The 19,923-nt window shown below is 44.1% G+C and overlaps 1 protein-coding gene across 1 annotated transcript; it reads left to right on the forward strand.

Annotated features, from left to right (window-relative positions):
- Nucleotides 1-4,027: 4,027 nt before the first annotated feature.
- LOC121575209 (protein polybromo-1-like) lies at nt 4,028-19,757 on the forward strand. Its single transcript, XM_041888165.2, is given in 30 exon segments — nt 4,028-4,147; nt 4,732-4,883; nt 5,121-5,218; nt 5,326-5,473; nt 5,645-5,794; nt 5,984-6,100; nt 6,192-6,260; nt 6,356-6,454; nt 6,540-6,723; nt 6,726-6,821; nt 7,010-7,226; nt 7,492-7,633; nt 10,794-10,894; nt 11,117-11,396; nt 13,220-13,322; nt 13,450-14,089; nt 14,253-14,464; nt 14,800-14,985; nt 15,203-15,360; nt 15,488-15,739; nt 15,846-15,991; nt 16,106-16,263; nt 16,439-16,622; nt 16,833-17,082; nt 17,312-17,513; nt 17,648-17,719; nt 18,185-18,343; nt 18,707-18,744; nt 18,868-19,066; nt 19,344-19,757. Coding segments are annotated over 29 exon segments (4,965 nt in total). The 5' UTR covers nt 4,028-4,147; nt 4,732-4,742; the 3' UTR covers nt 19,508-19,757.
- The last annotated feature ends 166 nt before the right edge of the window (nt 19,758-19,923 follow it).

Below are 19,923 nucleotides of genomic sequence, written 5' to 3' on the forward strand. Positions count from 1 at the left end.
AGGACAGTATGAGGACAAAAGAGGGAAACCGTGCAACATTAAAAGAGGACCACTGGACTGCCCGTTTGGGAATCCTGAATGTCTGTATGGTGTTGTCCCTGGGGGTGGATGGGCCTGTCATAACTACAAAACTCAACAGCAATAATTGGGGGTCAACCCTGAAGGGAACTTCCCGGACCGATACCCAGTACCTGACTGGGCTCCTCGACCTCATTGTGATAGGTCAGATGGCGTATAAGATACATTAATCTGAATATACTCTTATGAAAAGAAAACCATAAAAGACAAGGCTAGAAACAAGTATATGTACACGCTTACACAATATTTTTGATATATAATCCTGAGTTGAAACTGAGAAAGTTATAAATTACTATAGACCTACTGAGTATTTGATCGTCGAAATCTGTATGTAACATAGTGTTTTCCGGTTACGAGAGTCTACGGACCATGCCCTTAATCTTCTAACAGGTTTTAGACTTAAACTAAAAGTCTGAATGTTTTAGGCAGCCAAGCATGTATCCGGACCGGTAAAAAGAGTCTAACAATGGGCGAGTTCAATTTGATTTACATTCCATTTCTGAGGTACAGTTGCTGAAGCATATATCACTTGTTGGCCTATCCCTCTGTGCTGGCACAGGTCCACTACTCACAGGGATCCTCTCAGGCCCTCACCCTTGACCCATCCTCCTCTACTTTCTTCACTGCCTCAGCCTACGACACCTTCTGCACTACTCTGACTCTGGCCACCTACACCTGCCTCTCTGGCACCGGACACTTCCGAATCCCAGCAACATGGGCACCCCTATAGTTGACACACACAACTTTATTCACTGAAACTACACAATCCTCTGTCCCATGCCCTCCTGCACACTTCCCACATTGTGGAATCTCCCTTCTACACACTGCTGTGACATGACCATAAATGTTGCACATGAAACATCACATTGGATTTGGCACAAAAGCTCTAACAGGATAACTGATATATCCTAGCATGACTTTGTCAGGTAAAAACTCACTCAAAACTCAAAAGGACTGACCGTGACTCCTCTGTTTAACCACCCTCACCACTAGGTCTGCGTCGCACTAAACAGGCATCACAAACACCAGGAATCTTCAACTTAAATTGTTCCACCTGCACACTTAATGCTACCCCTGAAATCCCTCATTTCAATGGTGCCCTATTCCTAAGCACAAAGCAAGAAACAGATCTTGACCAAAGTTACGTGACACGGAGCACCCACTCCCTACAGGTTACCTTCACTGATTCAACTGTACCCAACTCCTTTCCCACCCACCATGAAAGCCCAAATGGATCTGCAAGAAGGCAAGGATCCACTTTCTCCAAAAATGTCACTCCTACTGTACCAGATTCTTCTTTATCATGTCCATCGATGACTGGCTTGGGCTCCAAACTCTTCACCACACCTTCCACTTCACTTACCTCACCCTCATTCACTTCCATTTCACCCAAAGAACTCTGGTGCACGGCTCACCCTGTTTGCACTTGACACCAATCTTCTTCGACACCCCAGCTCCATTTTTATCACAATCTTCCTCAAATTCAAATCCAACCTCTGCTTTCCTCATTCTCTTCAACCTCTTCTTCCTCTTTTTTCCCCTCCATTCCTCCTCAGAAATCCACCTTTTTGTGTCCCTGTCCCTGTCCCAATATTCCTCTTCTCCCACCAGTGCTTGCAGCCTGCAGCTCCTGTAGCTTCAGCTTGCTGGCTAGCCTGCCGACCTGCATACTTCTTCTGCTGCTGATCTCGCAACAATAAAGGTATTTTGTAAGGTATTTTGTGTAAAACATGTCAATTGCTGCATGTAGCAGTGGAGGCTGGTGGGAGGAGCTATAGGAGGACGGGCTCATTGTAATGGCTGGAATGGAATTAATGGAATGGTTTCAAACACATCAAACATACAGTATGAAAACCACATGTTTGACTTTGTTCCAATTCTCCATTCCAGCCACTACAATGAGCCCCTCCTCTTATAGCTCCTCCCACCAGCCTCCACTGGCATGTTGCGTACTCCCCTTCTGAAAAAGAACATGAAATCATGCTTGTGCTTACTGAGGCATGGAAGGCAATAGTTCGAACAGTTTTGCGTACAACATGTAGTTAGTAGGCTACACCAATGAACAGACAAAGCCGATCTAGGAGGGGAGCATAGAGGCAGCAGAGTTTGCACTCAGCTACGGAGGAAAAAAAAATCTTGCACAAATGCAGAAATATCCGTATTTTTAGGATGGGCAAATTGGGATAAAGAAACTCTGTATCGGTAGTCACTCCATTAATTTAAACAGGGCCGAATATTTCGGTACAACATTAGGAAGAACAGCGCGCGCTAGCGTTCTTTCGAGGCTAGGCAAAGGTTGAACATAACAATTTCCAGTATTTTCGACCTAGGGCAAAGGCTTCGTACTGTACCTGAGGTTTAGGAATGACATAAACAAAATCAATCTGTGCATATGGTTTTATAACAACAATACTACACTGCTGTCTAGATGTTGAACAGCCAAACAGGTATAATATTCTCTGTGGCGTTCTTCAGATATCTGAAGACCAGAGGTAGGAGACAACGGTGTTGGGAATCATCTATATACAAAAAGCAGTACAGTGGCAGAGGATCACCCGATGGGAGAATGGTATGTTTGGGGCCTAAAACATAGTTTCCTCTCATGTATTTTCCAGGAAGTGATTTTGGACCACACAAGTACAAAAAAAAGACTGATTTAAGTCAGCTTTTGCACTCTAGTTTCCATTCCCAGTTGATTGCACTGATTAAAGAAAACCTAGAACATTTTTCATTTCTGCAATATGTAATTGTGGACGTTGCATTGTTTACACAACTGGCAACAATAAGCAACAGCTAGCAACAATTAGGAAATGACTTTTGGAATTCACTGTCAAAATAAAAGCTCAAACAAATCCCTCTCTTGATTTGAGTGTTCCTATTTTGAGTACAGGTGATGTAGCGTCTCAGAGTCGGAGTGTTGATCTAATATGACTGTATCAGGTTCCCCTGTCCATGTCATTTTATCCACTGTGGTCTATAAGGATTATAATAGTCAAAATAAAAGCTAGGCAGATTGTGGTCCCAGTACTGTACTGTACTCCCGAGTGGCGCAGTGGTCTAAGGCACTGCATCGCAGTGCTAGCTGTGCCACTAGAGATCCTGGTTCGAATCCAGGCTCTGTTGTAGTCGGCCGCGACCGGGAGACCCATGGGGCGGCGCACAATTGGCCCAGCGTCGTCCAGGGTAGGGGAGGGAATGGCCGGCAGGGGATGTAGCTCAGTTGGTAGAGCATGGCGTTTGCAACGCCAGGGTTGTGGGTTCGATAAAATAATGTATGCGCTAACTGTAAGTCGCTCTGGATAAGAGCGTCTGCTAAATGACTAAAATGTAAATGTAAATGTAGTACCCTGCCCTGAACCTTAGCCACTATTCTAGCCGGCCACCACACGGTACTTTACCCTGCAGCTTAGAGACTGTTGCCCTACGTACATAGACATAGAGGCATTGAACACTGGTCACTTTAATAATATTTACATACTGTTTCACCCACTTTATATGTATATACTGTATTCTAGTCATGGCTCATCCTAACTAACTTATTTTAGTACATTTTTCTGGATTATGTGTGTATTTACTTTTTATTGCTATGTATTACTGCACTGTTGGCGCTAGAAACACAAGCATTTCGTTGCACCTGCGATAACATTTGGAAATGTGTGTACGCAACCAATAAACTTTGATTTGATTTGGTCTAAAATTATTACAATAAAATAAATAAAAGCTAGGCAGATTGTGGTCTTTGGCTGTGTTTACACAGGCAGCCCAATTCTGATATTTTTTCCCACTAATTGGTCTTTTGACCAATCACATCAGGTCTTTTCATATCAGATCTTTTTCAGATCTGATTGGTCAGAAGATCAAAATGTGTCTTCCTGTGTAAACGCAACCTAAAAGGATTAGATCAAATCATTAAAGTGTCAATCAGATTTTATTTTGAAGTTTATAACGGAAGTGATAGGCTGTGTCCTCACTGCTGCTAGGTTCACACCAATTTTTTCTCTCAACATTATCAGCTTTCTCGAAAGGTTTGAATTCTCTTCTACAGATAAAAGTTAGTACGAGACTAAAGGTAAGATCTTGCAGGTTTAAACGATGACTATTCACCTAACAGTGTGGTCAAGTATTTAGTTACTTATTCACAGCATTCTCTTTGTGTGTCTGGAGATGATTGGTAGCGTTAGCTAGCTACGTTAGCTAGCTTGCGGTAACTGATGCTGAGGAGGCCAGCCAGGTACTGTTAGCTAGCTAGCAAGCTCGATTTACCATTGTTGTCTGTAAAGACATTAATGCCACAACGGCTCTGTCATCTCGCAGCAAAAGAGAAACAATAATGTTTTCATCTGCCAGTAGTGTTAATGGTGACACAGCAAATTTGGAATTAAATGACCACATTAGGCTACAGCTGCTTTATCCCAGACATCTGTGAAATCATCACCCAACTGCTCTCCTCATCATTCTCAGACAGTGAAGAGTCGTAGAGTGAGGACCACTAATCACTAAACAGGGCCTTTATTCTATTCTAGGTAATGGCATTGAAGCAGGGTTAGAGCCCTTTTGATGATAAAGTTTATACAATTTCACCACAATATTTGTCACCTTTTAGGTAAATTGACTTCAAATGCTGTTGTTATTTTTCCTTTTTCTTCTTTCCAGGTATTAGACTCATGGGCTCAAAAAGGAGAAGGGCTACGTCCCCCTCTAGTAGTGTCAGTGGGGGGGACTTTGACGATGGACAGCCCTCATCCTCAGCATCTTCAGTAGGTCGGAAAAGGAGAAGAACCTCAAACATTCCAACTGTTGATCCAGTAAGTTCAGTTAACAGCTTTTTTGTGTGGAAGCATTGCATTCCGATTGAAATATATTGTGTGTACTCGACTTCTGTGGTAATGCCTTTCGGATAATGTCTTACCCCAAAAATGAATTATTGAATTTTGTGAACTCTAAATCCGCAGTCAAACCCATGTGTAGTTTTTGAATAAGTGTTCATAAACATTGTTGTTGCCTGTATTGTTTTGTATTCATCTACAATGTTTTGCCTCCAGATTGCAGTATGCCATGAATTGTACAACACAATCAGAGATTATAAGGATGACCAGGGAAGAATGTTATGTGAGCTGTTCATAAGAGCACCCAAGAGACGGTAAAGAGGATGGTTAACATAGAATGGGTAAAAAAAATGTATAGTTTCCATTACTAAGAACATAAGCCTCATTAAATTAACTTTCTACTGTGTTTGCTGTGTTGAAGGAATCAATCGGATTACTATGACGTTGTGACTCAGCCCATTGACATGATGAAGATCCAGCAGAAGCTGAAGATGGAGGAGTACGATGATGTGGAGCAGATAACGGCTGACTTTCAGCTCTTATTCAACAATGCAAAGGCATACTACAAGGTAATATATCTCTCCCTGTAATAACAAACACATTCACTGGATTCTTTAGGGAAGACAAATCATGTTTACAAGTCATGTTTTGTATGAAGGGAGTTTTCATAATAAATGTCCAGTGTAGGACCTAAAACCTGGAATTAACCAAATGAAAGGGAATGTGTTGCATGTGTGTAGTCAGATTCTCCAGAGTACAGAGCAGCCTGTAAGTTGTGGGACCTCTACCTGCGTACCAAGAATGAGTTTGTTCAGCGGGGGGATTATGATGACGATGATGAGGACGGGGACGATGCACAAGATAATCCCGGAGGGTCCAATGAGGATGAGGTAACACTAGTATGCCGATGTAGCATGAAAAGTATTTTATTACATGAAAACATGTTGACTCCCCTGTCACACATGTAGTACATGTAAACCCTCAAAACATAGCACGAAATGGCAAATAAATGGAAGATATCTGTTCACTCTGTTGAACTGTAAGGGCTTCTTATGACAGTGTTTGACTTTGAATGACAGAATGCACCCAGTTGCCTGAAGGAGGTCCTTGAGCAGCTGCTGGATGCGGTGGTGACGTTCTCCGAGCCCTCAGGGCGTCTAGTCAGTGATCTATTCCAGAAACTGCCCTCTAAAGTGGTAAGAGAACCATTATCTCAGAAACTGTGGCTCTTTGCATGTTTTTGTGATTAATATTTATATATTATACAGTTTGATTTATTCCCCTCAGCAATACCCAGACTATTATGCCATAATAAAGGACCCAATAGATCTGAAAATCATTGCCCAGAAGATACAGGTATGCTACCCAACCATCTGACTGAATGTACTGTAAGTGGTTAAAGTAACACTACAGTGTGCGTACAGTAAATCACTGGTCTATTTATTTCTTAGATGAGCCACTACAGAAGTGTTGGTGCCATGGCAAAAGACATAGATCTTCTGGCTAAGAATGCCAAAATGTACAATGAGCCTGGGTCACAAGTGTTTAAGGTATGCTGTACTATAGAATTCTGACTCAATTCTGAATGTATGTCAGTTTTGTTTGTTATAACTCTCTCATTCTTATAAATTTAAGGATGCCAACACCATCAAAAAGATATTTGCACAGAGAAAGACAGAAATTGAGCATGCTGAGCCAATCAAATCCAGTATTCGCATCAGGCAAGTAACACCATAGACATTGTAGAAAGTAGAATTTACGAGTCAAACAAACAACATGCAACATTTAGAAGCATATTTCCATGAGTTAAACAGCTGTGCGTGTGTGTCAGGAACAGAAGGTCAGCCCAGGGAGACCGGCTGTCGGCTATTACCATGGCTCTTCAGTATGATAGTGATGACGATGGCATTCTGGCTGGTACGTCTCATTGGTCTTCACTTCAACTAATTTAAATGTTTTGGCTCTGCATTATCAATCCTATAAAAAAAGAAGGAACATATAAGAATAGAGGGGACATTGCAGTGCTAAGTAAACTGTCGTATGAGGGTTTGTCAGAATACTTCAGACTTCATCTGTCTGATTCAGTTGTCTCTCTCATTGCCCAGGGTCTGTCCACTATGACGAGGGGGAGTCGGAGGCAGAGAGCATGCACCACAGCATGGACATGAGTAACCCCATCTTCCAGCTGTACGAGGCTGTGCGGGGCGGCAGGAACAGCCAGGGCCAGCTCATCTCTGAGCCCTTCCTCCAGCTGCCCTCCAGGAAGGACTACCCAGACTACTACCAGCAGATCAGCCAGCCCATCTCCCTGCACCAGATTAGGTAGGCCAGCCAGTGGAAGGACCTCTGCTAAATAAATGGCAGATTGTGTAGTTCCACAAAATAGGTTATTTGAAACAAATTAATGCAAGTGTGATTTATGTAATCTGGTCTCCAAGATGTATGTTTTGAACATTTTATTCAGGCTTCATCATTTTCCCAAATCAGTTGCTGTATGTTTTGTGTGGCATGACATGGCATGAGCTGTACAGTGTATTTCTACCCTATCCCTTTCCAAGTGTGAGAGCTCTTAATTCCCCACACACAGGAACAAGATGAAGAACAATGAGTATGAGAGTGTTGATCAGCTAGACGCAGACCTCACTCTGATGTTTGAGAACGCCAAGCGCTACAATGTGCCTCACTCCTCTATCTATAAGCGTGTGCTGAAACTCCAGCACATTCAGCAGGTCAGTCGGTGTATGAGCTGCCAATGCTGAAACCCAAGCTCTGCTGTAGTTGTGTATCAGCATCTGTATGGTTTTCAGTGGGCTGTAAAGTGTCCTATGGTGATTGTTGGGTGTAACATTACTGGAGTATTAACTAACAATGAGATGATACTGCTGCTTAGGTAATCTGGTCTCTCAGGCCTCTCTGGTGTTAAAGGTCCCAGTCATTGAAAATTGTGTTTTTCATCAAATTGGATGATATTTGAATGAAACCAGTTCAAAGTAGTATGAAAAATTACTGTAGCTGGTGCATTGATAAAGTTTGATCATAAAGTGTAAAACACTTGGATTCAGGAGGCAGGCATTACCAATGATTTACTTCCGGCTTTATGCAACGTCATATAAAGCTGGAAATGTAATACACCAATGGTAGCGTCTTATCATCTTAACTCATTTAAATATGTACCGCCTTAAAACCGGCATCACATGTGAGCCTACGCAGAACATACGACCAAATATACTGGTAACATTTAATCTGTGGTGTGACTGTTGGCTAGCAATCTACTTACCAGCATGCCGTCAAAAGCACACTGTGTTGTGACTGGATTTCATAGTGTAAAATTAACCTTACGCTATTTTCCGAAGAATGAAGACATCTGACAGCAGTGGCTGCTTTTCGTTTCGGGTGGACAGGCTGCACCGAAAATTATTATCATGTCACGTGTGTGCAGTGCACATTTATAGTGAAGTTACTTTATCAATTGGGGAGAACATTCGATAGGTCTTGCCAGGAAGCTAATCCTGAGGACGGATTCTGTACCATCATTGACAGTGGATCAGTGGATCTTGCAAGCGCTGACCATAATGTAAGTATCAGAGTTTGATGAGTCTGACACGGTAGCCAACATTTTGGGGGGACCGGGGGTCTAACATTAGATAATGCGGCTGTGGCTGCTTTGACTTGTGAATGATATATATTTTGCGTAACACACCTGATAGTCACTATGTGGTTTTGGTTTTTCCATCCCTAAACCCCCGACATTGAGTCTTAGAACTGCTGGCACGAAGGAAGGTTGTCCACAAAGGAGTTACGGTGTGTATAGTATTTGTAATTAACCCCTGAAAATCATATTTTGCCATTCCATTGTGTGGGTTGTTGTCTTACAGTTGATGTAGCTTGTGTCATTGGGGCTAATTCCCTCTCCGGTTCTCTTTCCACTATCATCACGCTGTCATGATAGACATTTTAGAAAATTCAACAACTACTCTGTCTGCACAGCTTCCCAGGCTACCACCGCAGCAGGAATGCTGGGATACAAAATCAGCTTTCCCAAGGCAAAGAAGGGGGATATGCTGTGACGCCTGTGAAGACAGACCCAACATACTGTAAGTCATAGTTATTCATTTCAAATCTGCATTAATTGAGCATTTCAGGCACACAAAAATTCAAAATACAAACATTGAAAAGTTTCAAAAAAGGTGCACGACCAAATATTGCATATTTCAAATTCAGTACTTCAAAAACACCAGAAAACACAATGTAGAATGAGTAGATCACTTCATCATGAATTGATAGCATTATAACTCAGAACAGTAAATAAAAGGAAATTAAATTCACTACCCATTTAACAAACATTTCCCTTTTCAAAAACATTACAGGCTACGTAGACCGGCTCCTGGATCTCCTCTTCAACGAGGTCATCCTTGATCCAGCGCCGTATGTGGGGAAGCTGTGTGAGCTGTCCATCCCAGGACCCCTGTCTGCCCAGTGTGAGAGGCCTGACAAGGAGGAGGCCATAGCTGGATTTGTCTCCCGCTTCAATCTTGTGGGTGATTTAAGCCTGCTTAATTGAAGCGGGGTACAAGGGTCCCCCTCCTCTCACGCTCTCCATCAATCTCTGTAGTTGGTTGTATTTCCTAAAGCCTAAGTAATTCACTTGTACGTGATATGATATCACATTTAGTTTTTTTCAAGCGTTCGGACGGGGTGTTACAAAGTGTGTAGGGCGGCCGGGTGACTATATTAGGCTAATGGCTCTAATATGTTTTGTTATGTCAAATGATGTCTCACCATTATTTCTCACCTTTATTTCTCATGAGTGTTCATGTTGATCAATATTTAGGCAATGCTGGCCAATTGTAAATAAATGTCTGATCAATACGTACAATTCTGAACATATTGTCATTTATAATGCTAATGCAGAGGCACCAATAAATTGTCCAGTACACTTATTGTATGCTGTTTTCATGTAATTATTACTAATTATTGTGAAGAAACGTATCAGTGAACTTTATTCTGTAATTAGTTACAAAATAATAGAAATGCAATTGTGTATTGCTGCTGTTTGTCTGATATCCAACAGTCCATGATCAGCTCTGTTGACCATGAGAGCATTTTGCAGAGAAAATGGGTTGAGGCATCCCACTGGGCACCGATGTCAATTCAACGTCTATTCCACGTTGGTTCGTGGAAACAACGTTGATTCAACCAGTGTGTGCCCAGTGGGATACTATTTAGGCTCGGAATGACATGTGGCCCATTATTTATCTTGTCATCAATGACATGTGGCCCATTTTTTTACCTTATTACCTTGCAATGACCACAAGGGTGTTTCAAAGAGCTGTCAGTCAAGGCGAGCTCATGAATATAAGCTCCCTGCCCACTCAGCCTGTTCTTTCAAGCTTCCTGATAGTTAGAGATGACAGAAGGTACAATTTCTTAAATTCTGAGCATTTGAATAGAGTAAAAATATTATGGGTGATGTTTTGGTCATTGAAAGGCTATTTTTACTTGGAAAATAGGATGACTGTACAGGACCTTTAAACATAGGTGAGGTCTGACTCACTGTCCTCTGTCTGTGTTACTATGCAGTAGTGTCTTGGGCAGTGTTCTCTATGTACTGTACTCAGTTGCAGTCAATTATTTTGTACTGTACTCGGTTGCAATCAATTATTTTGTGGGTAGTTGCATGTTTTACTTATAAATAGACAGAAGATGAAATAGTGAACCTGCCAAACCATGATGGCTTTTATGTCTGTGGGTACACTACCTTTGTGTAAGTAGAGATATGTTAAAGAGAGAGATAATGAGATGGGGAGAGTTAGAGGTGGTAGTTTATATTCATGAACGTGTGGGAGGAAGCGCAGCTGGTTGATATTGGTGTGTGTGTGGTTTTCCTAGCTGAAGAGAACGGAGCTATTGAGGAGGGAGGACGACAGCATGGACGGGGACAGCATGCTCTCTTCTACCATGTCTGATACTGGCAGCACTAAGAGGAAGAGGTACGCACTTCTTATTTCACCTTCTCAGCAGAGGTAATAGCAAATGCCAGGCTACTTCTGCAAAAAAGTCCCTGTACCTTTGGTTGATATAATTCTTGTTTTGTGCATGATTAAATGATGAATGTCTAACTTTGGCCAGCATATCATTACATTGTTTTTTTTAATGATCCTTCAAGACAATGTTTCCTTCTTTTAACTAACCCACACCCCTGTGACCACCAGCCATAAGAAGAACACCAAGAAGAACCGGATGAAGGCCCTGTACTCCGCAGTGACGGAGGCCCGGGAGATGGGCACTGGCCGGAGGCTCTGTGAGCTCTTCATGATCAAGCCCTCCAAGAAGGACTACCCGGACTACTACAAGATCATCTTGGAGCCCGTGGACCTGAGGATCATCGACCACAACATCCGCTCTGAGAAGTACATGACGGAGGACGCTCTGCTGGAGGACATGAAGCTCATGTTCCGCAACGCACGCCACTACAACGAGGAGGGCTCACAGGTGATGGGCCAACAGGGATCAGACTCCGGCCAACGTGAAGTGTGCATACTAGATTATTTAGCAGTAACGTACTAGTCTCTTACCTTTAATCATGAATCATGATTTATAAGGTCGACACTACATTTCCGTAATGTCAGCAGTATGCAGTGCAGCAGCTACAGTGAGGGGAAAAAAGTATTTGATCCCCTGCTGATTTTGTACGTTTGCCCACTGACAAAGAAATGATCAGTCTATAATTTTAATGGTAGGTTTATTTGAACAGTGAGAGACAGAATAACAACAAAAAAATCCAGAAAAACGCATGTCAAAAATGTTATGAATTGATTTGCATTTGAATGAGGGAAATAAGTATTTGACCCCCTCTCAATCAGAAAGATTTCTGGATCCCAGGTGTCTTTTATACAGGTAACGAGCTGAGATTATGAGCACACTCTTAAAGGGAGTGCTCCTAATCTCAGTTTGTTACCTGTATAAAATACACCTGTTCACAGAAGCAATCAATCAATCAGATTCCAAACTCTCCACCATGGCCAAGACCAAAGAGCTCTCCAAGGATGTCAGGGACAAGATTGTAGACCTACACAAGGCTGGAATGGGCTACAAGACCATTGCCAAGCAGCTTGGTGAGAAGGTGACAACAGTTGGTGCGATTATTCGCAAATGGAAGAAACACAAAATAACTGTCAATCTCCCTCGGCCTGGGGCTCCATGCAAGATCTCACCTCGTGGAGTTCCAATGATCATGAGAACGGTGAGGAATCAGCCCAGAACTACACGGGAGGATCTTGTCAATGATCTCAAGGCAGCTGGGACCATAGTCACCAAGGTAACAATTGGTAACACACTATGCCGTGAAGGACTGAAATCCTGCAGCGCCTGCAAGGTCCCCCTGCTCAAGAAAGCACATATACATGCCCGTCTGAAGTTTGCCAATGAACATCTGAATGATTCAGAGGAGAACTGGGTGAAAGTGTTGGGGTCCGATGAGACCAAAATGGAGCTCTTTGGCATCAACTCAACTCGCCATGTTTGGAGGAGGACGAATGCTGCCTATGACCCCAAGAACCCCATCCCCACCGTCAAACATGTAGATGGAAACATTATGCTTTGGGGGTGTTTTTCTGCTAAGGGGACAGGACAACTTCACCGCATCAAAAGGACGATGGACGGGGCCATGTACCGTCAAATCTTGGGTGAGAACCTCCTTCCCTCAGCCAGGGCATTGAAAATGGGTCGTGGATGGGTATCCCAGCATGACAATGACCCAAAACACACGGCCAAGGCAACAAAGTAGTGGCTCAAGAAGAAGCACATTAAGGTCCTGGAGTGGCCTAGCCAGTCTCCAGACCTTAATCCCATAGACAATCTGTGGAGGGAGCTGAAGGTTCGAGTTGCCAAACGTCAGCCTCAAAACCTTAATGACTTGGAGAAGATCTGCAAAGAGGAATGGGACAAAATCCCTCCTGAGATGTGTGAAAACCTGGTGGCCAACTACAAGAAACGTCTGACCTCTGTGATTGCCAACAAGGGTTTTGCCACCAAGTACTAAGTCATGTTTTGCAGAGGGGTCAAATACTTATTTCCTTCATTAAAATGCAAATCAATTTATAACATTTTTTACATGCGCTTTTCTGGATTTTTTTGTTGTTATTCTGTCTCTCACTGTTCAAATAAACCTACCATTAAAATTATAGACTGATCATTTCTTTGTCAGTGGGCAAACGTACAAAATCAGCAGGGGATCAAATACTTTTTTCCCTCACTGTATGTCTTTGGCTCTAAATGCCCTCAGTTTTACCACTGACTACTTGCCATTGTTCCAGGTATATAACGATGCCAACGTCCTGGAGAAAGTCATAAAAGACAAACGGAGGGATCTCGGCCCAACGCCTGACGATGATGACATGTCACCAAAGTTGAAAATAAGTACATTGCTGACATTTTGGCTTAAATCATTCAAATACAGTATATGGATGTCATTCTAGTCTAGTCGTTTCGCATTATCATTTCATCCCCAAAATACTAATACACACCCCCCCCGCTGTGATTCCAGGGAAGAGTGGCATCACCCCTAAGAAGTCCAAGTACCTGACCCCCCTGCAGCAGAAGCTGAACGAGCTGTACGAGGCGGTGAAGAACTTCACAGACAAGCGTGGCCGCCGCCTCAGCACCATCTTCCTGCGGCTGCCGTCGCGCGCCGAACTGCCCAACTACTACATCGCCATCAAGAAGCCTGTGGACATGGAAAAAGTCAGGAGCCACATGCTGGCCAACAAGTACCAGGATGTGGACGCGCTAGTGGAGGACCTGGTGCTGATGTTCAACAACGCCTGCACCTACAATGAGCCTGAGTCTCTGATCTACCGCGACGCTCTGGTGCTGCACCGTGTTCTGCTGGAGACCCGCCGGGACCTGGAGGGAGGCGAGGATGCCCATGTGCCCGACGTGGCCCGCCTCATCCAGGAGCTCATCCGCAGCCTCTTCGTCTCCGTGCTGGGTCACCAGGACGACGAAGGCCGTTGCTACAGCGACTCGCTGGCTGAGATCCCTGCTACTGACCCCAGCAGCCCCGACAGACCATTGCTCAACTTTGAGATAATCAGGACAAACGTGGACCGGGGACGCTACAAGAGACTGGACGTGTTCCAGGATCACATGTTTGAGGTGCTGGAGAAGGCCAGGCGCATGCACAGGTGGGGCACAATTAGGAAACAGTGTTTGCCTTTTTCTTTTATTTTCTCTGCATTATTAGGGTAATATCAACCATAGAGCTGATTTGTGTGCATTTAACAGTTAGAACATCCTATGAAATTACCCTGGGAGTGATATTTTAAGTATACGTGATTGTCACTCCAGGACGGACTCTGAGATCTTTGAGGATGCGGTGGAGCTGCAGCAGTTCTTCATCCGGATCCGAGATGAACTGTGTAAGAATGGAGAGATCCTGCTCACCCCCGCTCTCAGCTACACCTCCAAACACCTGCACAGCGACGTGGAGAAGGAGAAGAAGGAGAAGCTGCCCAAGGAGATAGAGGAGGACAAGCTCAAGAGGGAAGAGGAGAAAAAAGGTTTGCGCTCACTCTGACACTCTGAACCTAGCAACTTGTAGCAAGGCAGATAGATATACCTATCCCACCAATCAATCATAGCCCCGTGTAGCTCAGTTGGTAGAGCATGGTGCTTGCAACGCCAGGGTTGTGGGTTCGATTCCAGTATAAAAAAATAAAAATGTATGCACTGGATAAGAGCATCTGCTAAATGACTAAAATGTTTTTAAAAATCAAAGCAGTGTCAACAACAGTTACCCAGTGGCATCGGTTATAGGACTTTAGTCATCATTATGCCCCTACGAAATAGTATTTATTGATTGACTGATTAACTGAATTGAGTTGTGAACCCACAGAAGCTGAGAAGAGTGAGGACCCTGCCGGAGGGGCGTGGCAGTCTGGTCTCCAGCGTACCTACAGCCAGGACTGCAGCTTCAAAGACAGCATGTACCACGTGGGAGACTATGTGTACGTGGAGCCTGCTGAGCCCAACCTGCAGCCGCATATCGTCTGCATTGAGCGCCTGTGGCAGGATGATGCAGGTTAGTGCCTTTGCACATCCACTACTGAAAAGCATTAGTAGTGATTCTGTATTCTATTTGCATTTTGTTGTGGAAATGGTCCGACTTGTCACATTCAATCATTCCATTTGCTGTATGTGTTCAGTTTGACTGCTTCAAAAAGCATGCACACATGGTTAATCAATTGTGCTGTCCTTTTGTAGTAGTATTGCTCTGTGTACTTCCCTCCCCATTCCAGGTGAGAAGTGGCTGTATGGCTGCTGGTTCTACAGGCCAAATGAAACCTTCCATCTCGCTACACGCAAGTTCCTGGAGAAGGAGGTCTTCAAGAGTGACTACTTCAACAAGATTCCTGTCAGCAAGATACTGGGCAAATGTGTTGTCATGTTTGTCAAGGTACTAAGCTCTTTTCTATTTCCATTTTCATGTTCCAGCTCTTTCTAATGTGGTTTAAGCATAACACGTTTCAAGTGAATCATTGTATGTAGTTTGACCTTGGCTTTTGTTTTGTAACTGATCCCAGGACTACTTTAAGCTTCACCCAGAGGGCTTCAGGGCAGACGATGTGTATGTCTGTGAGTCTCGCTACTCAGCCAAGACCAAGTCCTTCAAGAAGATCAAGATGTGGACCATGCCTCTGAGCTCTGTTAGGTTTGTCCCTCGGGGCGTACCGTTGCCTGTAGTCCGTGTTGCATCCATGTTTGCCCCTAAGCAAGAAGAAGAGAAGCCAGCAGAGATACAAGAAGAGGGCAAAGCCTTGGACACTATGGATAAGGTGAGTGGTTGGAAAATCTTGGGCAATAGGAATTAGATTCAATTGGATTAATATGTGATCCAACAGAGTGCAAACAAAGACAACCTTACTGCATGTGTATGTGTAGGAGAGGGAGGATGTAACCCTGGACATGACCAATGGGGAGCCAGGCTGCCAGTACTATGAGCAGCTCTGTTACAATGACACCTGGCTGAAAGTGGGAGACTGCATCTATATTCGCTCACATGGACTAGTGCGCCACCGAGTGGGCAGGTAGGGTAAATACAACTCGACAAACACATTTCCCAGAATGGAATGTTGCTTGATATATAGTTATTATTTATTTAGTATAGTTGAAATAAAGTGGGTTTTATTTTTATCTGACAGGATTGAGAAGATGTGGATGCGGGACGGAGCGGCCTACTTCTTTGGGCCGATCTTCATCCACCCAGAGGAGACAGAACACGAGCCCACCAGGATGTTCTACAAGAAGGAAGTGTTCCTTAGCAACCTGGAGGAGTCTTGCCCCATGACCTGTATCATAGGTATTCTCTCTACCCTGACATAGGGTCCCCTTTTGACAGACAGTATTATAATGTTGATGCTAAGCTATGTTATTTTCAAATGTTGATAAGAGAAGCAAGTTTAAGTGCATGGGTTGATTGTATTTCACTGGGCATGTGCCATGCTTATATACCTCTCTGTTCACTTGTTCCACAGGGAAGTGTGCAGTGTCCTCCTTCAAAGAGTACCTTTCGTGCCGGCCCACTGAAGTGCCTGAGGAGGATGTTCTGCTGTGTGAGAGTCGCTACATCGAGAGTGAGAAACAGATGAAGAAGTTCAAGGGCCTGAAGCGCTTCTCCCTCTCTGGGAAGGTGGTGGAGGACGAGATCTATTACTTCAGGTGAGTGGCTTGACTTTTTACTTGCCTCAAGATACTGTCACATAATCAGCAATAGTAAGAAACCATTCCAAAACGCAGTAAAACAGAATTGAGTGACCCTGAATGGGTGAGTTCGGAGTCAGTAACAAACACTCCTTTTAGTTAAGGTAGAACAGAACACAACACCCAGGTGTAACTGCACCCAGTCTACTCCACATGTGTCCCGTACAGGAAGCTGATCGTGCCTCAGAAGGAGCCATCCCCTCTGCTGGACAGAAAGATCGCAGTGCTGGAGGCTAAGTTTGCCGACATGACAGACGAGGAGTTGGAGGACCTGGGGGAGGATGATGGGGAGCTGGGAGACACCTCCATACCCCAGCTCCAGAGCCCCATGGCAGGCATCGACATGGACATGCCTTACACCCCTCCACAGGTCAGAGCAGCAACATACACTGGGCAAATGTGTGGTCATGTTGTGAAGGTAAAGCTCTTTTACATTTGTCTCAAAAGTTATTGGTAAGATCGTCGCACCCTGATATAGACGTGTCAACTGAATCGCATGCATCCTGATTGAAACAAAACATGTCTCAAATGATTTGCATGTTCAAGGTGAGATTCAAGAAAAAGCCCTCTTAGCCATCCAGTTGGGGGTGTGTATAGCAATGACAGTATAGAGATGACATGACATACTCTCCCTTACTTGACTGCAGTCCACTCCCAAGTCCATGAAGGGGATATCCAAGAAGGAGGGCTCCAAGAGGAAGATCAACATGAGTGGCTACATCCTGTTCAGCAGTGAGATGCGTGCGGTCATCAAGGCCCAGCACCCAGACTTCTCCTTCGGGGAGCTCAGCCGTCTGGTGGGCACCGAGTGGAGGAACCTGGAGTCTCCCAAGAAAGCGGAGTATGAGGGTAAGAGATCTTACAAATGTACTTAGGCTGTGGTAGACTAAAATTGACTGTGGTAGTTTGTTCAATGCCCCTTGCAGTAGTGTCTCTGCAAATTCCCTTGCAAAAAGTTGTAATAGAATGTGTTGTGTTTGCAGAGCGAGCAGCTAAAGTGGCCGAGCAGCAGGAGCGGGAGAGGGCGGCCCAGCAGCTGGCTTTCCCTAGAGCAGGTACCATTGTAGGGTGCTGATGGGGGTGGTGCCTCCCCCAACCCCCATGGTGTTGCTTTATCCCAGCATGACATGTGTCAGGTATCCCCAGGGGGATGCAACCCCCTGGAGACACTTGGAGCTGCAATAAGAAGCTGTACCTTTTTCATTTACTTATCACTTGACCCTTGGCTCGTCTTTATTCTAGTACTGTACTATCCCCTATTTTCAATGATACACTGCTTCAACATTTATTTAGAAGCTTACCAGTTTCACTGCATCATTCTACCATCAGTCTGATTTGAAGTAGTGCTTGTGATTTGTGAATTAATTGCATGTGTATGAATGTCTGATTATGGAATATCAAATATCCTAAATCTAGATTGATGTTTAGTAATTTAGCTAGTGCATGATCTCTGCTAGGTAGTTGCATGTTGCACTGATGCATGCATCTGTTCTGTTGCTATACCCTCCTCCTCCCCAAAGGCATGATGGGTACATATATGCCACACATGATGCTGCAGGACCTAGTTGACGGCATGTTTAGTATGACTGGCATGCCACCACATCACATGAGGTTGCCTCTCTTGCCCCATCATCACCTGATGCCAGGCATCCCTGGGTTCCCTGGCATGCCATACCCGGGTAAGAGCATTTTCACAGCCACCCTACCTGCCACGCCCCTGCAGATGCTTCCTGTCTGCCACTCTAACTCACTGGAGGGGCTACCTGTAACATAGGCTGAGGTCCTGTAGTGATACTCAGTCGCTGAGTGATTCATCAACAGGGTCATGCATTGCTAAATGATATTGTAACAATGGAAATACCGTTTTCTGAAGTACCTTTATCTTGAATGCAGATTGTCCCTGGGAGGCTGTAATGGCCCAAATTGGTCCTTCTCTTAAAAGAGCAGTAGTAAAGTCAGTAGTACACATCACAATCCAAGATGGCCAGCTGCTGACAGCTGTGGTCTGGAGCACTCTGTGACTGTTAATGCCTTCCTTACAGGTGTCAACACGGGTGCTCCTGGAGCCTATGGAACCCAGGTAATCTACACTTCTATACAATTGTATTTAAGAAGAGCACATAGACTAAATGCTTGTTATTTTATTACTCACATCTGTATTTGAGTATGAGAAGTAAAGAGGCCTTTGCCACTTTTTTTTTAGATGATTGGTCTTGGGCAGCAGGCCCCGCCACCCTATCCAGGACAGGGCCAGCCTGCCCTCCAGCAGCCCTCAACACCCATATTTGTAGCCCCGCCACCCAAGCCCAAGCGCCTGCTCCACTCGGAGGCGTACCTGAAGTACATTGAGGGACTCAATGCAGAGTCCTCCACCATCAGCAAGTGGGACCAAACTCTCTCAGGTGAGTTCTCCTCACTGAAAGAAAGTGATTTACACCACAACAAATCTACAAATCACTTATACAGTATGTCAGTGATTGGTGTATCAGTAAATTACCTTATTGAATAACAGAAAAAACATATATACAGACAGTAGTGTAATTTATAGAGTCACCTGCGTAGTGTATCATTAATGCATGTATCATTTCCCATGATTAATGTTTGCATTAAGATCAGAGCAGAAGTATGTGAGTGTGATGACCTTGTGTATGTGTTCTGTATGTGGACATGTTTGAGCAGCTCGAAAGAAAGATGTGCGGCTGACCAAAGAGCAGGAGAGCCGGCTGCCGTCCCATTGGCTGAAGAGCAAGGGCGCCCATTCCACAATGGCGGACGCACTGTGGCGTCTGCGAGACCTGATGCTGCGCGACACACTGAACATCCGCCAGACGTACAACCTGTAGAATGTCTGAGCCACTGCTCCTTACACTGTCAGACCGGAAAGGGGGTTTAGGCTCATTAAAAAAGTGTTAATGTTGTTTTATTGTTGTCATGTTAAAGTTGTCATTTGTTTGTAGAATGGTTAAATGAGCTTGCTTACTCTGTTCAAGCTGTTTTGTATTTGCATCTTAATTGTTCTAACAAGTGCATTATTATTGTATTAAATGTTTCTCTGTGATGGATAAACGTTTTCATTAAAAAATGCAGAATGGACTTGTTCTTGGCTGCTAATTTAGTATCTGTGCTGCAATATGGAACATTCTAGTGGGCAGCTATGTCCTGACTCAAAGGCACCAGACAAGAAAAGAGGAACCAACAGACTATTTGATTCTTCTTTAAGTTGTTCTATTAGTCTTCCATTACATGAATATGAGGTTAT

The sequence above is a fragment of the Coregonus clupeaformis genome, chromosome 10 (genome assembly GCF_020615455.1).
Source record: "Coregonus clupeaformis isolate EN_2021a chromosome 10, ASM2061545v1, whole genome shotgun sequence".
NCBI classification, from domain to species: Eukaryota; Metazoa; Chordata; class Actinopteri; order Salmoniformes; family Salmonidae; genus Coregonus; species Coregonus clupeaformis.